The 19,611-nt window shown below is 34.5% G+C and overlaps 1 protein-coding gene across 4 annotated transcripts in view; it reads right to left on the bottom strand.

The window, feature by feature from the left end:
* Nucleotides 1-720: 720 nt before the first annotated feature.
* The window catches only part of IL31RA (interleukin 31 receptor A), a 36,683-nt gene continuing 17,792 nt past the window's right edge, over nucleotides 721-19,611 (bottom strand). For 2 of the 4 annotated variants that reach the window (XM_040542291.1, XM_040542292.1), the window contains 11 exons: nucleotides 19,129-19,280; nucleotides 15,597-15,762; nucleotides 13,854-13,936; nucleotides 13,109-13,325; nucleotides 11,507-11,689; nucleotides 10,192-10,293; nucleotides 8,939-9,085; nucleotides 6,307-6,447; nucleotides 4,934-5,027; nucleotides 3,353-3,431; nucleotides 721-2,560 (listed from right to left, as the gene is read on the bottom strand). In XM_040542291.1, the coding sequence (XP_040398225.1) occupies nucleotides 1,931-2,560; nucleotides 3,353-3,431; nucleotides 4,934-5,027; nucleotides 6,307-6,447; nucleotides 8,939-9,085; nucleotides 10,192-10,293; nucleotides 11,507-11,689; nucleotides 13,109-13,325; nucleotides 13,854-13,936; nucleotides 15,597-15,762; nucleotides 19,129-19,280 (1,994 nt within the window). In that variant the 3' untranslated portion in view covers nucleotides 721-1,930. The remainder of the gene's footprint in view (nucleotides 2,561-3,352; nucleotides 3,432-4,933; nucleotides 5,028-6,306; nucleotides 6,448-8,938; nucleotides 9,086-10,191; nucleotides 10,294-11,506; nucleotides 11,690-13,108; nucleotides 13,326-13,853; nucleotides 13,937-15,596; nucleotides 15,763-19,128; nucleotides 19,281-19,611) is intronic. The other 2 variants (XM_040542293.1, XM_040542294.1) reach the window with 2 other exon arrangements.

The raw sequence follows: 19,611 nt of genomic DNA, 5'->3' as shown, positions 1-19,611 counted from the left end.
TCAAGAGGTCATCAGCTATCTCAGAAAGAGAAATCTATTCATAATAAATTCATTTTTCAGGAATAGTAAAAGATATTATGTTATTTGTAATGAAATATACATTGTGGCAAGAAAAACACAATCTTAACAGCATTATCTGGGACAGACCACTTGCTGATTACCTACAGCAGCTGTTCAGCAGCAATCACATCATCTGTGGAGGAGCAGGCACCAAACAGCAGTGCTAACTGGAGGAAGAAAGATTCCGTCTCTCCCCTGCATTAACTACCGGTGCACTTTTTTTTTTCCCTATTTAGGGGATTTTAAACATGATGAACACAGAAATATCATTGGTTATGGAATGTGATAATTTTATCTATTAATCTATTTAAGTTTGTGGGATTTCTATTCAAAGAATTTTAAAGACTGGGGAGGTAAAGGTTAACTCTACTAACAAAACACAGAATGTTTAATTTAGCTAAAAATCCGGTAAGTGAAGAAGATACACCTATTAATAATTTGCAACGCATAAGCCTCCCACTCCTCTTCCTACACAGGGAAGGCTTTCTATGCCTACTCTCATTTGACTCCTTTTTCCATCCCCGCTACTCCTGTTTTTTTTCTCCCCTAAAGAAGTCCATAGTTATGCACAAGAGTGATAATGCCAAGCCTTTAAATGCTTCCAAAATAGTTTAAAGTCTTCAAGTGACTACATTTGCCACAAATGTCACACCAAATACATTTTAAACACTTTATTTATCTTTTCTTTTTTACCTATCATTTCACAGAATATTTTAGTAAGAACTTTACAGTGATAGTCTCTTTCCTGCTGAAAACAAATAACTTGGAGTTTCCTGCCTAATACTTTTGCTGCTTATATAAGATCAAAACTGTAAGTGGTTTTGACTTATCAGAATCATAAAACAAAAGACAGAAGTTACAGCCTGCTTGTAGAAATCTCTAAACCTAAATCAGTTGTCAGAGGATATTTATGTATATCTTGTAGATTTGGTGATTTTTCCAATACCTCTCAGAAAAACACTTTCCTAAATATAAATTCAGTGCTTATTCTAACAGAAGATGTAATATTTAGCTGATTTTTTTTTTCCAGATTGAAATTCCAAAACTTCAGATGGGAAAAACAGTTTTAAAACAGGAGAAATTAAGGGCACAGTAACAAGAAGATAAGAAGATATCTTGCAGTAAACAGTAAAAAAAAAAAAAAAAAAAGTCAGAGAATAAGCAGGAAACACAGAAGTAGCACAAACTACGGAGTGTGACTGAAAACAAGAGAAAGGGAAGGCAGCAAGCCAACATAACCCCATCTTTTCCAAAATGCTGATAAATCAATAGCACATACACAACACATCCCCTCATTAAAGACAGGGAAACTATGACCCAAACTGCTGATTCAAGAGTCAGGATGCAAAAAGATGACTACTGAAGACTGCCAACTACTTACAAAACAGGAGGAACACTACACATAAAACCAGATAAAAAACAAGGGGGGGAAATAAAAATAGTAAAGTAGTTCTACTTCATGTAACTTAAGGAAGTACTTGGTAAATGCTGGCTCTCCTCAAGTTTGTGCACATTGCCCTAACAGTGCTCAGTCATTGCAACTGGTTGCCTGGAGGGAAATCAATGAGCAATTTGCACTGTTGGATGTTGTCACAGTGGAAATGAAAATTAAGAACTAAGAAAACAAGTTACCTTACCTCCTTTGCCTCACTACTGACACATATACATGGTTAAAAAATAAAAATTAAAAAAAAAACACCACAACACTAAAACCTCAGCAGGTATAAACACAGTGTACTGATTACTTCACAGCTGTTCAAAGAAATGGGGTAATTTCGTCCAAAGTAACCATGATCGTCCAGGTTAGAACATACGAATATATAAAAGCAGCACTACCAAGATGGGACTGTACAAGGGAAGTTTTCTGCTGCTAATGAGCTGTGGCCAGCCCAACAATGTCCAGTGTTACATAGGATTGTCCTACAGCATTTTGTTGAAAAGCAGGTAAAACAGTTGGCTGTTTCTTGGGTTCATTCTTACTATGTTCTAGCAAGTTCTCAGAAATGAGAAATTCCCTTGTTTTAACAGAATTTCTAAGGTATGGGTTGAACAATGTTTTTTCACTGAAATCTTCCAGCTTTAAAGCTTCTTCATCATCACTTTCTTCATTTTTAACTGAAATCTGTTGGGTTTCACGTAAATCGTCTTCCAGCATTTCTATGGGTTGGATTTTCTTGGCTGGTATCAAAGCTGAATGCATTTGACTTCTGAAATCTTCACCAGTAATTACATAAGGCATGGATGGTGAAAGGCATTTAGCTACTTCATGTTCTTCATTATACAGTATCTTTTTGTTTCCATTTAACAGAGTTATTTTGTGTTCGGAGATATTTTGTACACCTTTTACATTACTATCAGTACATTCAGAAACATGTTTTTCACAGTTCATTAGCAATAATCCTTCATGATCTTCTTCAGGAAAGCAATCTTCCAAAACACTTACATCCTCCAGGCCTACGGTTTTATCCTCATACGTCACTCCCTTCAAAAACGAATTATTCTGTCAGTACAAAGAGATGAATTTGAAAGTTACATAAAGATAGATAATGTATCAGAAGATCTTTTAATATATAAGATATTGCCACTTGAACTTACTTTGACTTTTAACTCTTTATTAATATACTTTTAATTTTAATGTGCATTTCAGCTGTGATGCATTTACATTTAAATGAGTATTTAAAAATGACATTGTTATTCTATCCATTTGTTAATCACTTTCATACCATGGAACCTGGACTATTTCCATTTTTTCCACTCTAAATAACCCTTTTACAGACAAAATTTTAAATCCCATTCTCCACAGATTATGCTTTCTACAGAGTCCTGTTCATTCAAATAATCATAAGAACTTCAATAAGCATAAATATCAATAAATTAAAAACATGTAAATGTTAGTACAACAGTATACCTCAGGATTACCAAATCTGATTATTTGATGCACTAGATTTTTTTTTGTGGAGAAGGGAGGAAATATCCAGATGTGGTGATTTGAGTCAATAGACTCAATAACCTGTGAAAAATTGACTGTATTTAATGAGCCATGTACACCAATAACTTTATAATTCAAAAACTTTATTTCTTATTATCATGTAAGTAAGAATTAAATTAATATACTTTATAAAGATGCATACTTTCTACTTGTTTGAAATATAACTAAGAGCATTTTATAATACTTAAAAGAATGAAATCAAATACTCTTTTTCTTTCAGTTAGTCATAAAATTAATGTTAGAGAAGGAGTTGTCTTCTGTCCCTTTGATCCCTTCGTTAATAAATAAAATGGCAGCTATTACCATGGGTGCGTCAAGAGGCCATTCCACAGCAACGCTCTCTGCAGGATTGGGTACATCAGGCCAGCAAACCTTTTTAAACCTAGTATTGAGAAAGAATGTTTAGTCAACTGATGAAAAATAGATTATTAAAAACTAAAGGAATAAAAATCAAAGAGGTCAAAATACCAAACTTTCACAAAGGAAATTTTTCTTACGCTAACACAGTATTTTTCATTAAAATCATTTTCCGTCACAGCAGTTTTTATTAGAAAAGATCTCAAGTAAAAATCTCATTCTACAGAGACATTGCAGAAAAATTAATGCATAGTCAACTTTCTGATTATGTGGTAGTTTAAATAATTGTATGCCAAAAAAAGGCTGTATATAAAAACTGCTGTGATCATGTTTCTGGTAGTTCTTCAGTGAAAAGCCACCTTTGCTCTAGTGAAAATGTCCCTAACATTACACCACACTAAATTTACACTTAGTTCTTATTTCATCAGTAGATAAAACACAATAGATGAAGCTGTAGCTTGTATCTCTCTGAAGGAGTAGTAAACAGGAAACAAAATGAATCATTCATTCATATTAGGTTTAATAAGTGAATGAAAACCTGGCCATAGTTTGACTTTTTACATTGCAATTCAATCCACACAAGAATATTAACACTAAAGTACATCTCAAAGTGTTCTCCAGGATCAAAGCATCGTTTCTTACTTTTATGAAAAATCAGAATATACAATACAGATGAAGATGTACAACTGTTGGAAATGACACATCACATCAGCTATACTTATATATCAACTTATCAGTTTTCGTAGCTAAGAACCTCCCCAAATATATAAAATTATTAAGCTTATGATTAAGCTTCAGCCCAACAACCCAGTCATTCTTCATGCTAAAGAAAAGCACATTTTTAACTTTAACAAATCATCAGAGTTATCTTTGGGATCTTGCAGTGTCCCCAGGCTCCAAGAAAGCAATTTAAAATCTGGCAGGGGACATCTGTGACAGTAGATGAAAGAATTACATTTCATACAGAGATATGGATTCAAACTCATGGATCTATCATCCAAATGCTTCACATGATGAAATTTTTAGTTTCTTAATTACTCCTTTACAGTCACAAACTAATGAAAGTAATATTAATGTAACTAAGCAATACAGGTTACATGAAACGTGTTCCAGTGGTGTACTTCCAGATATATTAAGAAAGTATAGGAAGCTTTCCGTCAGCTTTATTTGGCATTATTATTTCAGTATCTGACTTAAACTGCACTCCCCTCACCTGATTGAACACAGAATTGCAACTCGCATGTAACTTTTTCCATAAACTGATACAGATAATAAGTAAATAGATTTCTCCTTTATTTTCCCCATCTACTGCACTTTCTAAAATTAATATTTATTTTCGGACTATAGCACATTAACTACAATTACAAGATATGTAGGCTTTTTTATTTGTTACTCCGTTAGCTCTATTTTCTTAATTTGACATTGGTTTGAAACCCAGCCCAGAAGCATTTTGAAAATAAATTTTAAAACGGGCTTTTTACACTTAAAGACTAAACACAGTTTTAGAAGATGAAAAAATGTACTCACGTGTGTTTTTTCAAAATGCATGTTATCCAAAGGCCTAACAGAAAGAACATGCTTAATCCAACGGGTATAGCAATGAAAATAATGTCTTCTTTATCTTTAGAGAAAAGAAAAAAGGAAAAAAAAACAGATGTTTATCATTTCTTTATGTATTCCATTAAGACAGCTGATTTTCAACATCAGTCACCTAATTAGCACCATTTCAAAAGCTTTGCCAAAACTAGTTAAAATTACTCAGAATACTGCCATACATTATACAATGTGTCAAAAGATGAGTATTTTGCATCCAACAAGTCACAGTTACTAAGCCAGAAAAGCAGCCTATGCTGGAACTTCTCAAAATATCTCAGGAACAGATGTATCACATTTTAAAATTTACTTTATTTAATAGAATCACACAATAACTCAGATGGGAGGGGACATATGCAGTACACCATATCCAACTTAGAAATTAGAATCAGGTTGTTTAGTGTCCGTGTTAGTACCAAACCAATCTTTGAATATCAACCAGGTTGAAAAGTCTAATACCTCTCTGGGCAGTTGTTGTTTTAGAGTCACCTAAAACTGCTGTATAGTGCCACTTCTATCTGTTAGTACAAAATAGATTTTAAATTCAATGCCAGAGGTAGGCTTTAAATATAAATAAAATACAGTTAACTCTCATGACTGAAACATACTGTTCCGATTTCCGAAGTACCACCCAGTGTAGGTCCTAATAACAATAAAGACCAAAACTCAGCACAGCCTAACCCATCTTGCATCTGAATGGCAAACTAGAAGACGAATTTACAGGCTGAAAAAAAAAAAGAATTAGCTTCATGTCTCAAGGCCTGTTCAAGGACCTGTTCAGCTCATGTACTTTTACATATTTCAGTTCAGCCAACACTGTGAATATTAATAAATATGAAAAACATTCTTTCAGAGGCAGGAAAGAGGAAGTGTGTGAACTACCAGCACGCAATCATTATACCAATCTCCACACTAAAAATCTGACTCAATGCATGGCCATTCTAAATCTAGTAACTCAAAACATCTGCTTTTTGAAAAACTCTAAGGCGCTCTATCCCATAATTGATGGCACACGAAGAATACGTTGATCCCACAAAGATCCAGTGTTCCATGGTTTTACTGACAGCAAGAAGATTTGGCATTTTGATCTCTTATCCTGAGGTTTTAGTCTGTAAAGATGTTCAGTGAGATTGAGTTAAATTCAGTACGTGTTGGTCAATCTTCCTTGTCTTAACACCCATTAAAAATAAATAAATAAATAAAAATAACTCTTACAGATGCCTAAACAGAGAAATCTTGTATTTTTGTATTTCTTACCTCAAAACTCCTTTTCAAAATAACAGTAACTAACCTGGAATGTTACTTACTGAATTTCAAAGTCTTGAAGGTTTTTGGCTCTCCACTGGTTCCACCAGCTCTATTGCTTGCCATGATATGGACAGTATATTGTGTATTAGCCTGTAAGGACTTCAATCTGTGGTGCAGAACATCAGAGTTCACCGTTTCATCTTTTTAGGAAAAGATTTATGTAAAAACAAACAAACAAAAAACAATAGTGTTATATCAGAACTGTACAAGTATTTATCATCTTTTACAAAGATAAATCACAGAGTGTTTTTAAAGATGACTGGACAACTTGACAAAGTGACCCTATCAGTTTTATAAAACAATGTTTGGCGATGCTATTTAACTGTTTGGGGCAAAAAATAAACCATTGTGTAGTTAATTTTAAAAATAAACACACAAATTGTTTGCTAAATTTAAAATATTTTAAAGTATTTTATCACCAAAAAAAAAAAAAAGTGGCTTCTGAAATTTATTTCTACAACCCGTGGAATCTAAGCTCAGAACTTAAAACAGTTGATGAAATTTGTGTTTCTGCAGCTCGTAAAATTTAACTATATTTTTAGTACATTGATCATCCAAAAGGATGCAACCTACCAGCACTGCAATATCACTCCAATAAAATCAGAGGAGGTTAGCCAAAACCAACACAATTTTTCCAGTTTCCAAATGCTTTTCTGAATAGAACTCAATGTTTTGAATACCTTGTCCATTACTGGAATTGGTATGATATGTTTTACTTTCGTTTTTTTTTAAGCAGTACATATATAGTAACATTCTATGTCTGCCAACAGAATTAATAACATGTTTGTGTATTATGAAATTAATGCATTTTCTGATAAATCAAGTCAAAGCTAACACATCACCATTCAGCTCAGCCAAGAAATGCTCAGGAAATAGATACACTGCAACATACCCTGAGATTAAGCAAAATTTCTCTTAAATCAAGGTTTGAAAAGTACAGTTCTGGAGTTAAAAGGCCACCAATGAAATCACCTTTGCACAAACTCAAAGCCCTATCTTAGATGTGACAAAAAGATGTGATATCAAGGAAACCCCAAAATATGACAGTACAGTTGAGTTTAGCCATTTAAGACTAACTCCCATGAGTTGCTATTTAGTAATATTTTCCTTAAGAAACTAATCTGATGTCCTAAAATGGGCACGGTGTTTCACATGAGAAGCTTTGCAATGCTTTACAAATTTTGCTTTGTTTGAGACTGTGCGTCTTAAGGATGACCCTGCACAAAACATTCAGCATTAACACATCCAGAAACTAATATGGCAAGAAAGATTATATGTAGGAGACTAAATCTGACACAAATTGTCATAGCTTCATCTTTCTAACTTACAAATTACCAAAAATATTCTTGCCCTGGCTCTGAACTGACTATCCAGAAGCAACTGAAGACATCAAGATTCGTAAATTTGAGATTGTTTAAAGAAAGATGTTAGGTTTCTGCTAACAGTGATGTCCAAAACAAAGAAGGAAAAGGAACAGTTTATAAGGCATTGAATGATCCAACAGTACTCTTGATTCAGGAAGAAGAAATTTAGATCACTGAAGCACTTCTCATAAAAGATTCTGCTGAGATTTATGCTAGATGTTCTGAATAGATAGGATTATACTGACTATGGACACTTTGCATGGATACTATTTTTGATATAGGGGATTATTAATATACTCAAAAAGGTATGCTACCAGCCTACAGAGCAGGAAAGCAATATCAAACAAAACATTAAGCTCATCTGAAGAAATTAATCTAAAAAACTATGTCCACAGAAATTATTTCCTGGCAGGCTGTTTTTGCTTCTTGGCTATTGTTTGCTACTTTGTTTTTATTATTAATTGACTGTAAAAATAGTTCTACCAGTAAATTTCTACCATACTGTTCTATAAGTTCAGGACTTGGGACAGGCATCCTTCCAAGGACAAACACAGAACTTATAAACTTACTGAACCCTCAAGTGCTTCAAATTCTTGAATTGGTATAAAATCTATGCTTCACCAATTTATTCTAGGCACAATTTAACTCCTCTGTCTCTACTATGATTTTTTTCAACTGGCTTCAAATGTGTGTCTTGACAGAGAGATCTGAAGATGGAGAGAGACTAATACTTATGTAAAAGTGGAAAACTACAAATATCTGACAAATAATACTTTCTAATTCGGCATACACTTGCAATTTTATTTTATTTTTTAACATTATGGAGAACAGGTTGTAAAAATTCTCTCATATATGAGCTGCCATCCTAGTCTAGGAAAAAGAAGAGGAATGGTAATGCTGTCACACACTAAGTTTAACACTTGGAGATCCAACAGATCTGGATCCCATCAAAGAAGCAGAAGTGATTCACTATTAAGATTCACTAACAGAAAGCTGTGCTGTACAAAATAAATTCAAAACAGATAAAGAAACCGAGCAAGAATAAACATGCAACATTAAAGCAAGGACTGTTCACTAGAATTCTCCAACATCTCAGATAAATCTAAAAAAGGTCCTTAATCTTTATGTAAGCCACATTTCAGTATTTTCAGACGTATTTATGGTATACAATAACAAAGTATGCTAATAGCTACAAAAATAATAATTATAATCAGACAGCAGATTGTCATAGCCCTGTTGTAATCTTTGATGTTTAATGTATACTTACTCAATTCTTTTCCACCTTCAGGTTTATAAAATATTGTATAGTTAGTGATAAAGCCATTTCTTTTATCTTTTGAAATCTCCTCCCATTTTATTACAACTTCATTTTTGCCTGGAACATCTGTATCAGCCACAGGACCTTCTGATGGCTCTGCACAGAAGCATCATAAATTAGAAAAACTGTCTACATGTTGCAACACTATCCATATGTTACTTCACACATACCAGCAACATTAAGAAAGCAAATGTACAAGTAAATGTCTTATTAGTGCTCTGACATAAACCCAAACTTTTATCATCCTCTCTAATGTGTGATTTCTTCTGATAATACTTCCCCTCATCTATTTTGGTATTTGCATAGTTCGGTGTTACGAGAATCCACGTATCTCAAGATTATTAAATGTCTCAATCCTCACAACATCATAGAGAGGTAACTCATAACTCTGAAGCAGAAGCTTGCTGTGCTTCAGTTTTGAAACAAGCATCCTCTTTCCCATTCTCTGTCAACTTTTAATACTGTCACAGCTCACTATGACCAGGAAAGCATTCAAAACCAAGTTGTGCTAGTATTACTCTATCAAACAACAGTCCATTACCTCTTTCAAGTAACTAACACTTTATAATATATTGTGATATGCATGTGCACATTTACACAGATCTAAAGGCACAGACATTAAAATTTTCACCTAAAATCTTAAAATTGTCAGTAAATTAGATTATTGCAGCTGCCTGTACAAATCACTGCATCCACATTAAACTTCTACAAAGAAATATTCCCTCCCTGCCTCTGAAACACTATTTCATCTACAGTTTCTGTTCAACCATAAACTTCATGGCTCCTTACCATTTTTCATATGCAGGACAGCACATATTCTCTAATATTATACAATGTGACAAAAAGCAAGCATTTCAAACTATTAATTTTATTCTGTGAGTAGAATCTCTCTTTTATTAGGAGCACAACTAGCTCAATCAACTGCATCATTGAAATCAAGTGTAATTATATATCTAAATGCAGCTGCAACATTTAAGAGAAGCCAGTTGAAAAAAAGTCTTTGTAGCTATACTCTTTCCAAGTGCGTTGTATACCGTACGTAAGCATTAAAACCAACGGATGACTTTCAAGCAGAGCTGTACCTGAACCTCCTTCAGCATCTGCGTCTGTCCTTCAGTAATGCCAGTACCTAATTTCTCAAAGAAAATACAATCTAAGAGACAGACTACAGCACACCTTTCACAACATCATGAAATACATACCTTTTTCTTGAACATAAGTTTGTATGGAATATGGAGCTGCTACTTTATTGCCATAAAGAGGATACACTGACATGTTATAGCATACAAATGGTTTAAAGATTTCTGAAAAAATAAAAATAAAATAAAAATAATTTCACTGCTCTCCACATAAAACATATAGATAGAATATGGCTTACAGTTTTGCCTTTGTACATATCACGTGGACTCTGCACACTGATTTTTCACGGAAACTACATACACACAGCCAAATCATTACCATTTAGAGTTTATCAATTAAAAAAAAAAAAGTCAGTCCCTACTAGAAAATGGTGAGCAGTTCCTCACCTATTTATCAGTGCATTATAAGGCCACCGAAACCTCTGAGCAATGCTTTAGGTTATAACACAAATGTAATTATATATCACAGAATTATAGAATGGCTTGGTTTGGAGGGGACCTTAAAGATCACTCAGTTCCAACTCCCCCTGCCACAGGCAGCGACATCTCCCACTAGATCAGGTTGCTCAAAGCCCCATCCAGTCTGGCCTTGAACATCTCCAGGGACAGGAAAGATTATATGATTATATATAACATGCCAAGTTGGTAAATCACTCCATTTACTTATTTTAATGAAAAATTCTCTCTGAAATCCTCTTGTAGGATTCTTGTTCTCTAAAACATGTGAAGATACAATCTTCTCCCTTGAATTCAGTTTTTTGGATCTAGATTTTTCTATTAGAACAGATACTGCAAATTTCATGCAAGACCACCAAGCTACCAAATTGCTTAAATATGAAATCTGTAGCCTAATCTTATATGGAAACAAACACCATCTTACATGTTTTGTGAAAATCTGAGAGTTAAAAATGCTATTAAATTACTCGTGGAATTTCAATAAAGCATGAAATAAGGCTGTTATTTTTTTAATGGTCTGAGGAAAGCTGCATGAGTTCAAATCCTTTAATATTAAATTGCATACAATCTTTCAAATATCAATAATTTTACATTTTGTGCATAATGTGATACAATTTACAGTATGGTGTTCCAGATCAGGATCAAGGGGGAGACTTTCAGAGGTGGGTGATATGAATGCAGATGCTCAATTCCTGTTAACGTTAGGTATCTTGTTCCTTTTGCTCCTTTAAGCACATATGTTAAATCAGGTATGAAAGTGATCTATTTGACATAAAGCAGAACAATAATGCAAATGTTATTTTTTAAACAGTTGCTTGCAAGTTCATCCTCCTTTGTTCTTTCTGGTCTACTTATAAATAAATATACATAAATACCTATGTATCTGTACGTTGTTACAACCATAACTTGTAAATGAACATACTTTTGTTAGCTTTCCACTTTGTAGAATTTGATATATACTGCCATGATCTAATAAAAGGATCTGTCTCCAGCTCCTCATACCACTCAACTACATATTCAGTTACTTCTGGTTCAGAGGCTATCCATTCCACAATCATTTCTTCATTTGTTGTATAGGTCCTCACTGTTTCAATAATCTCGGGAGCTAAAAATTTAACAGAAAATGTCAGTAATTCTATCTTTGTAAAAACTGCAGCAAGAAAACAATTCAGTTAAAGCAAGCTGAGGTTGCTTCTTTAGAAAGTATGATGTTTAGCTAAGGTTAAACAAAAAGTGACTTTATAGATACATTCACATAAATGTACTCAAAATGCCTTAAAATGAAGCATGTAAGAATTTTAACAATTAAAAGAGGGTGAGGGGGACAAAAAAAATTGAGGTGATGATACCTATAGAGATTTACACATACAGAATCAATGACAAGTCCCTCTTTTTGGATGCAAATTTCAGTTTGTTGGCTGCAGCTAGTGCAGATAAGCAAGCTTTGATTGGGGCATCAAAAGGGAAGAGGAAAACAATAAAAACAAGCAAGCAGCATCATGAGTGACAGTGAAGCAAAAGTGAACTATCAGCCTGTAAAACAGAGGTAACAGAAACCTGACTGCAATTCTAGCAAAGCAGAGAGAAAAAAGACCTAGCAACATCAAGGTAAAAAAAAAAAATTATGTAGTTAAAAAAAAAAAAACGTCACAGCATGGGGAAAAAAAAAAAAGATACATTTATTAAGGAATACAAAAGTGGATAGAGAGGTAGTCAGCAACCTCCAGGACAAGATGACATCACATCTACATATCCAATTTTCTGATTAGACTGGAATTTAATTGAGCAACTCCAGAGGGGAACTTGTACTTTTTTTCACAAGCAACTGATGTAGAAACGATTCAACAGTGTGTCAAATGCAACTTTTCTCACAGATCATGGGTAGGCAGCAGGATGTGGCAACACAAGGCTAACAGAAGATAACAGAATTAAGCATAAAAGCCAAAGAACAAAGCTGCTGTGCTAGAGCAGTGCAGCTTTCTTTCCATGTCAGTGGGCAGAATGGGTTGCTTTGGGAATATGTACAAATTACAATGTTTCTCTCTGCTTCTGTTAAGGCATCTTATGGACTTCTGTCAAACACATCTTTGTTTAAATGACATTATTAGAGGTAGTGCAGTAACCAATTTTATGGTGGTGTAGACAGGTGAGGTATAGTTTGTTGAGTGGGAGGTTCAGGATTAAAACATACCAACAAAACAGAAAGTAATGTAACAGAAATTTTAATAACACATCAGCAAATGCTGGTATTTTAACAGTGATAAGTTAAAACAAAAGCCACAACAATAATCTTCTATAAGGAAACAATATCTGATAGCAAAATATGACAACCAGTGAGATAATATTGTTCTAGTAAAGAGTAATGGACTATACACATCTTTATACATCATATGACTCTCTATATGGTTCTAAGACAAAAGTCCTTAAAACCATTTTGCTTCCACTATAAAAGAACTTAAGCAGACATCAAGAAGATAATTTCTTTATAAAGAGAAAAATCTATCACGATACTTAGAAATCTTACGTTTTTCGTCAATGGATGGAATCCTCAAAATAGCTGCAGGAGAATTTCCAGCAGAATTATAGGCAGTAACAGATATTATATATGCCTCTTCATTTAAAGGTAATACAATTTTCTGATTGGTGGTGATGTTTGTCATTTGAAGTACAGCATTGTTTTCTGGAAAATACTGTATTTTGTAGCCTAGAATTCTCCCAGGGGGTGGAATCTTGCTTAGTAGCTATTAAAAAAAATGTATTAGTAAGAGTTTCACAGCATTATTTGTATTATCAAAACTATATATTGTATTAAAGACCACTGAATCTCTATAAATTAAAAATACATATGCTACAAAGATATGGTGGGAGGGACAAGGGGAATGTCTGAGTTGTTTGAATGAAGACATATTCTAGCCTACAAGAAAGTCCATTATTTTGTTTCTCAATACGGATTCCTCAGAACATCTCACTACTTCAGAATAGCAGTCTGGGAAACAATTAGATAGCATGTTTTATTTCCAGATTGTTATTAATGTTATTTTTAAAAACATTTCACAATGCTATATTTTATTCTAAGAAGATATGTTATGAGATCATAGAAGAGAGTAACTCTTAAAAGGCTTTTCAGTTCTGATTTAGTTCAGTGAGGTGTTTTTTTCCTGACAACAAACCCCCCTGGTGGTTATATGGCCTACAACACTAAGATACTCCAGTTAACCACCAGCTGCAGGATACTAGTATAATTATCAATTCATAAAAACTATATATACCTTCCATATAAGATGTACAGATCTATTTCCAGCTGGGTGTGAAGATTCAATTATCCTCCACAAATCCACTTTTTCTGAGGGAGCTATTCAAAAACAAACGAAATCTTGAAATTTGTTGTTATTATTACAAAGATAGCATAATGTGGTAAAAAACAAACAAAGAATTTCAAAAATAGTCTGGGAGCAACTTACTGAAAAGAATTTCTCCTATTTCTAATGTTGTGCCTTTTTTCTCTAACTAGTACAGCTTTTCTCTTTTTATGCAGCTAGCAACTTCCCTCTTCAAAATACATCTATTTTTTTCAGATTTCTGACACCACTTAACACTCAAAGAATATTTATTTCATCTTTTTGTTGTTGTTGTTAATTGCTGTATTTTACCAAAGACATTTTACTGAGATTAAGGAAAAAAAAAGAGCAAGTACTATCTTCTTAGATGACTATGGTACATACACTGACAACATTATATAAAATAGCAATTAAATTTTTTTGTTGTTCTTAGAATACATGATAGACTCTAATAGCTCAGTTCACTTTGAAGTAAACAGTGCTAGAAAGAGGAGCCGAGAAAGGTTCCTTGTGGGTGTATAAATACTTGATTTATAAAATAATTTCAAATTTATCAATGGTCTAGTCGCTTAGTTCTCTATTTTTTTCTTAAGATTTTTGACATTAAAAAGTTTTCTCTAAACCTATGTACAATCTCTCAGAATTTTTTCTTGTTCTTTCCATATGTTTCCTTCTGGTTTGTTTTGTTAAGTTCTAGAGACGATTTTCTAGTCTTATGTCCTGGTTTTGACTGGAATAGAGTTAATTTTCTTCACAAAGGCTCAGATGATGCTGTATTTCGCATTTATGATTAAAATAATGTTGCTAACACACCAACATTTTAGCTGTTGCTGTGTAGTGCTTACACAGAGCCAGGGACTTTTTTTACTTCTCTCATGCTGCCCTGCCAGCGAGCAGACTGGGGGTGCACAAGAAGCTGGGAGGGAACACAGCCAGGAGAGCTGACCCAAATGGATCAAAGAAATATTCCATGCCATATGACATTGTGCTCAGCAATAAAGGCTAGGGAGAAAAGAAGGAAAGGGGGAACATTTGGAGTGATGGCTTCCCAAAAAGCTGTTACATGTTATGAGCCCTGCAGTTCTGGAAGCTGATGAACACCTGCCTGTCGATGGAAAGTCATGAATGACTTCCTTGTTTTGCCTGCCTGCATGCAGAGCTTTTGCTTTACCTAGCCTTTGTCTCATGCCACAAGCTTTCCTGCTTTTACCTTCCTGATTCTCCCCTGCATCCCACTGAAGGGTAAGTGAGCAAGCAGCTGTGTGGTGCTTAGCTGCCTACCAGGGTTAAAACACATTATCTTGTTTTACAACTGGTAATTTAATTTCTCTGATTCGTGTTACTGGACATACTTGCTACACTGCTTTTCTGCTACTATCCTACTTTGCACATGTTCGTTCTCCATGTACACCCTAATTCTTCCTCTCTTTCTATTTACTCATTTTCTTCTTTAGCCCTGTATTGTTTGCATTTAAATTACCTTTCAGACCTCTTCCTCTCCCTATCTGTCTTGCAGTTTTCCTTCTTCTGTATTTAAATAAAATACACACTTGTTTTTCTTAAACAGAATTATAAATTCAATAGATTGAATATGGTGAAAATACAGTTTGCTATTATTAAATCCTAATTCCTCAAAGAATACCCAAAGAAAAGCACACTATATAGTTACCCTACCTTTCTCCTCTGTGCTTGCTGTTTTCTCTCTACACCATTCGCTCCAGAATTTTGATTCAACACCAATACACCGAACGGCAACTGAATACTCTGTGGAGTCCCACAGACCCGTGAGATTAAGCGATACTACTTTCTCTTCAGAAGTCACTGCAACAGTGTCAATTTCCTGAAAGCAGATGCATGAACAAAAATGATTTGCTACAAAATTGAAAACAGACACGTGATCTGGTTTAAAAAAAAAGGCCGCAGTTTTCACATTTTGCATCTCACTCCCGTAAAACTCAAAATCGCTTTTTTTATTTACTTATTTCATTTTTCTTCATAACATCTTCATTCTTCTTGTAAAACTTCAGAATAAGAAATTTCAGCCAAAGGTCTGGGCTGACTGACCTTGTGGCTTGAACTATGTGCAGCTCACAAGCAACAGCAGAGCAGCTGTGCTGGTACAGGAGGTCCTGGCTAACTGTAGTTCCCAGCAACAGGGAACTGTAGTTCTCAGCAGCAGGCCTACAGCTTCCTCACGAGGGGCAGTGGAGGGGCAGGCGCCGATCTATTCCCTTTAGTGACCAGTGATAGGACCCAAGGGAATGGTGTCAAGCTGCAACAGGGAAGGTTCAGGCTGGACATCAGGAAAAGGTTCTTCTCTGAGAGGGCTGTCACGCACTGGAACAGGGATGTAGTCACTGCACCAAGCCTGTCGGAGTTTAAAAAGCGATTGGACTGTGCACTTAGTCACATGGTCTGAATTTTTGGGTAGACCTGTGTGGAGCCAGGAGTTGGACTCGATGATCCTTATTGGTCCCTTCCAACTCGGGATGTTCTGTGATTCTATGAACTGGGAAGTAACTGAGTACTGCTAAAGCCAATGATCACCACAGGTAATTTGCACCTTGCAGCAGATACATCCCTGGGGAGGCAGTGATCACCTGAGCTTGTGAGCCAGCGGGGTATTTATTTCTTCTGTCTTTCAAGTTACAGGGTCTTCTAGCTCTTAGCCCTGTAACAATGTGGCTGTAGGACACCCCAAACACCATCAGCATGAGATTAAAACAAAAAGAAGAATTAGAAAACAGAAAATTCTGGTACCAAGAAAAAAAAAAAAAAAACCGCATGGAAAATGGAGCCTTTAAATGGTGAAGGAAGACAAAAGCATGAGAAGTAATTGATGTAATGTCTTCTTGGAAAAGTAAGAATAAGGTGAGTAACTTCCTCGTCTTAAAAAGGTCCCACTGAAGAAAATCTAACTAATGGCAGTTGGAAACTAGATCATTGTTCCAAAACAAAAAGTGAAAGGAGACATGAAAAGGAAACACTAGATCTGATGTATCAACCCATCTGGACTGAGAACACAAAGTAGAAGCAAACAATAGGCACTACAGAAAGATTTAAGTGTACAGAACAAGGGATAGAATCACTACAGTAACATTAGTGTTTTCTCCTCCAAATTGCAAAAAAAATAATCAATAAGCTCTCCAATTTCAAACTGAAACAGAAACATGCTACAATTAATTTTCAAGCTGGCTTAAATTCTACAATGTCAGCAAAGGTAAGTAAGCTTTGGAATAAGGGAGATTACTTCTTGGGAGCCAATTTTAAACAGTAATGTCATGTAAGTGTACAATACTGCCAAAAATTTGTGAAAAAAATATTGCCTTCTACCAGTTGAATGAAAAGTGAATCATACTATAACAAAATGTAAGCACCGCTCCTTTAAACACCAGAATACGAAGCACGCTGCTTAATAAAACAACCTCTAACATCTGAAATTTTTAGTCCAACCTGATCACAAGAAACTCATTGTCAGAAATGGAAAACTACTTCTGTGAGAATGAATTCATGGACCTACAACCCTCTGGTAGACTCCTTAGCCAACCTATAGCAAAAAGAACTTCAAAATTATTATTAATCTCCTGCACAACTTGAAGTAAAACTGCAAATATCCCAGTCTAGCTTTTTGTTACTTGCCAAATGGCTGTGAACAATATTTCATTATAAACTTAGTGCATGCAAGTAGAAAAACTGGTGATCATTTTTTCACTCAATAATTACAGTCCACAGCAAAGTATTTTTTTTTTTGGTAGGAAGGCTTAAAAGATTAAGAAAACAGCTGTCATTTGCTCAGTCTTTCTTTTCCGTACTTGTTCCAACAGATGGAAAAATGGCTTCTATATCCAACTGATTGTTTGATGCTGTCTTCATTGGCCATTGCCATTGGATTGACTACAGACAAAACTATGAATTGTGCTTGCCTAAGATCTACAAAAGTAAATTCATTGAAATTTTTGGCTTTAGTGATTATGGCTACTATCTTTTTTTCTCTAACTCACCTAAGGAAAAAAGCAGATGCAAGTTTTGAAGAAGAAAATATATGTAGACTGTATTTGATAATGAAAAGTAGACAGGTTATTTCTTATGGAAGTGGTGACAAATAGACACAACATACAATAAGCACGTAACTTAGCAAAAAACATGAACGTTTTCAACATGTGTGAAGAATCCCACGTGAATGTAAGCATCACAAGGACAGGAGTGTCTTGGCTTTAAAGGGATGAACGTCTTGAATAGATCTTTTAAATAAATTTTAATTTAGTTTCTAACATCCACTGTAAACCTAAGGCATTCTGCCCATCAGATCATTCAGGACATTATATTCTCAGTCCAGCAACTAATGTGTCATATCTACAGTAAAAATGTTTGCCATAAGAACATGGGGAGGATGCTAATTAAAAAGCATTTTAGCATCAGGAACTTTAGGTCTGACAACTACGATTAGTTACCGTGGTGATTTCTTCTCCTCTCCCAGAATTAAATGTATAATATGTTAAAAATAAATTAATAAACAAGGCCAAGAAAGGCACCTCAGTTTAACGAGCTTAAAAAAAAAGTCAAAGAACCTGACTTATTCTTAAATTTGAAATAGGAAATAGTATGACTGCAAATGGATTCACTTCCATGCTGAGAAGGATTGGAATAATCCATCTGAAAGAAGCCATAGTCTAAATAAGATTATGTTTTCTTACAACACTCCTTCATTTAAGTGTCAGAAAGGTAGATTCAGAAAAATAACTTCCCTCATTTTCTATCTTGCAAAACTTATACTTGAATTTACTTGAAAATTAATATATAATTAGTCCCTCTTACTCTGATTCAACTATTACAGCTGGGAGTAAACGCTGTTTTCATCATCAGGATGAAACAGGAAAATAAAATAATTTCACCAATTGTGTTTAACAGGTCACACCTTAGCCTTTCACAGAAATATTCAGAAGTATGGTATGTACCAAAACAGACGTTGACCAAAAGGAGAGAAAATTAATCCTAGATAACAAAACAATAAACAATAGATAACAAAACAATAGATAACAAAACAATAAACCTAAGATCTTGTATATCTAATTATGCTCCATTGAAGTGACAAGCTTTTATCATTATATCCAATTACTTCTTCCCTCTTTTACAAACAGCTTTGTCCACAAAGCTATTTGTGGACAAATACAAAGTCCACATTCAGAAGAAAATGTAAGCAGCTTACCGAAGAGTTTGAATACAAGTTTCTATATCGAACCTGGCAATTTAAATATTGTGCAGGTATAATATCCTCAGGTATTTTCCAGGTTACTGTAAGCAACTGCTTTATACCAGCAACTTTTTTTATGGAAAGTATTTCAGGAGGTTCAAATTTCTCTAGAATTAAGAAAGAAAAGTATTAACAGGTGAAAAGGGTTATATACAAGTTCAGAATTGGTCTACATGCATTCCAAGAAGTTTAACTACTTTTCCAGTAATGTACATTCCAGCAGAGAATTCACACGATATTCACATATGATATTCACATATTGATTTCACATATTCACATATGATTCTACAGACTTAACTCTGCATATGGGAAGTTATCTATAAGCGAGATTGCACACAACTAATTTCATGCTGACAAACGCACTCTCAAATAGATGCGCAGATTTCTTCTGTCTGTATCAGTGCTGAAGAACACTACCAGAGTCTCTTCTCAAAGACA

Source organism: Cygnus olor, chromosome Z (assembly GCF_009769625.2).
Source record: "Cygnus olor isolate bCygOlo1 chromosome Z, bCygOlo1.pri.v2, whole genome shotgun sequence".
Lineage (NCBI taxonomy): Eukaryota > Metazoa > Chordata > Aves > Anseriformes > Anatidae > Cygnus > Cygnus olor.
The sequence above is the reverse complement of the archived record's forward strand: the minus strand, read 5'-3'. Positions and strand labels throughout refer to the sequence as shown.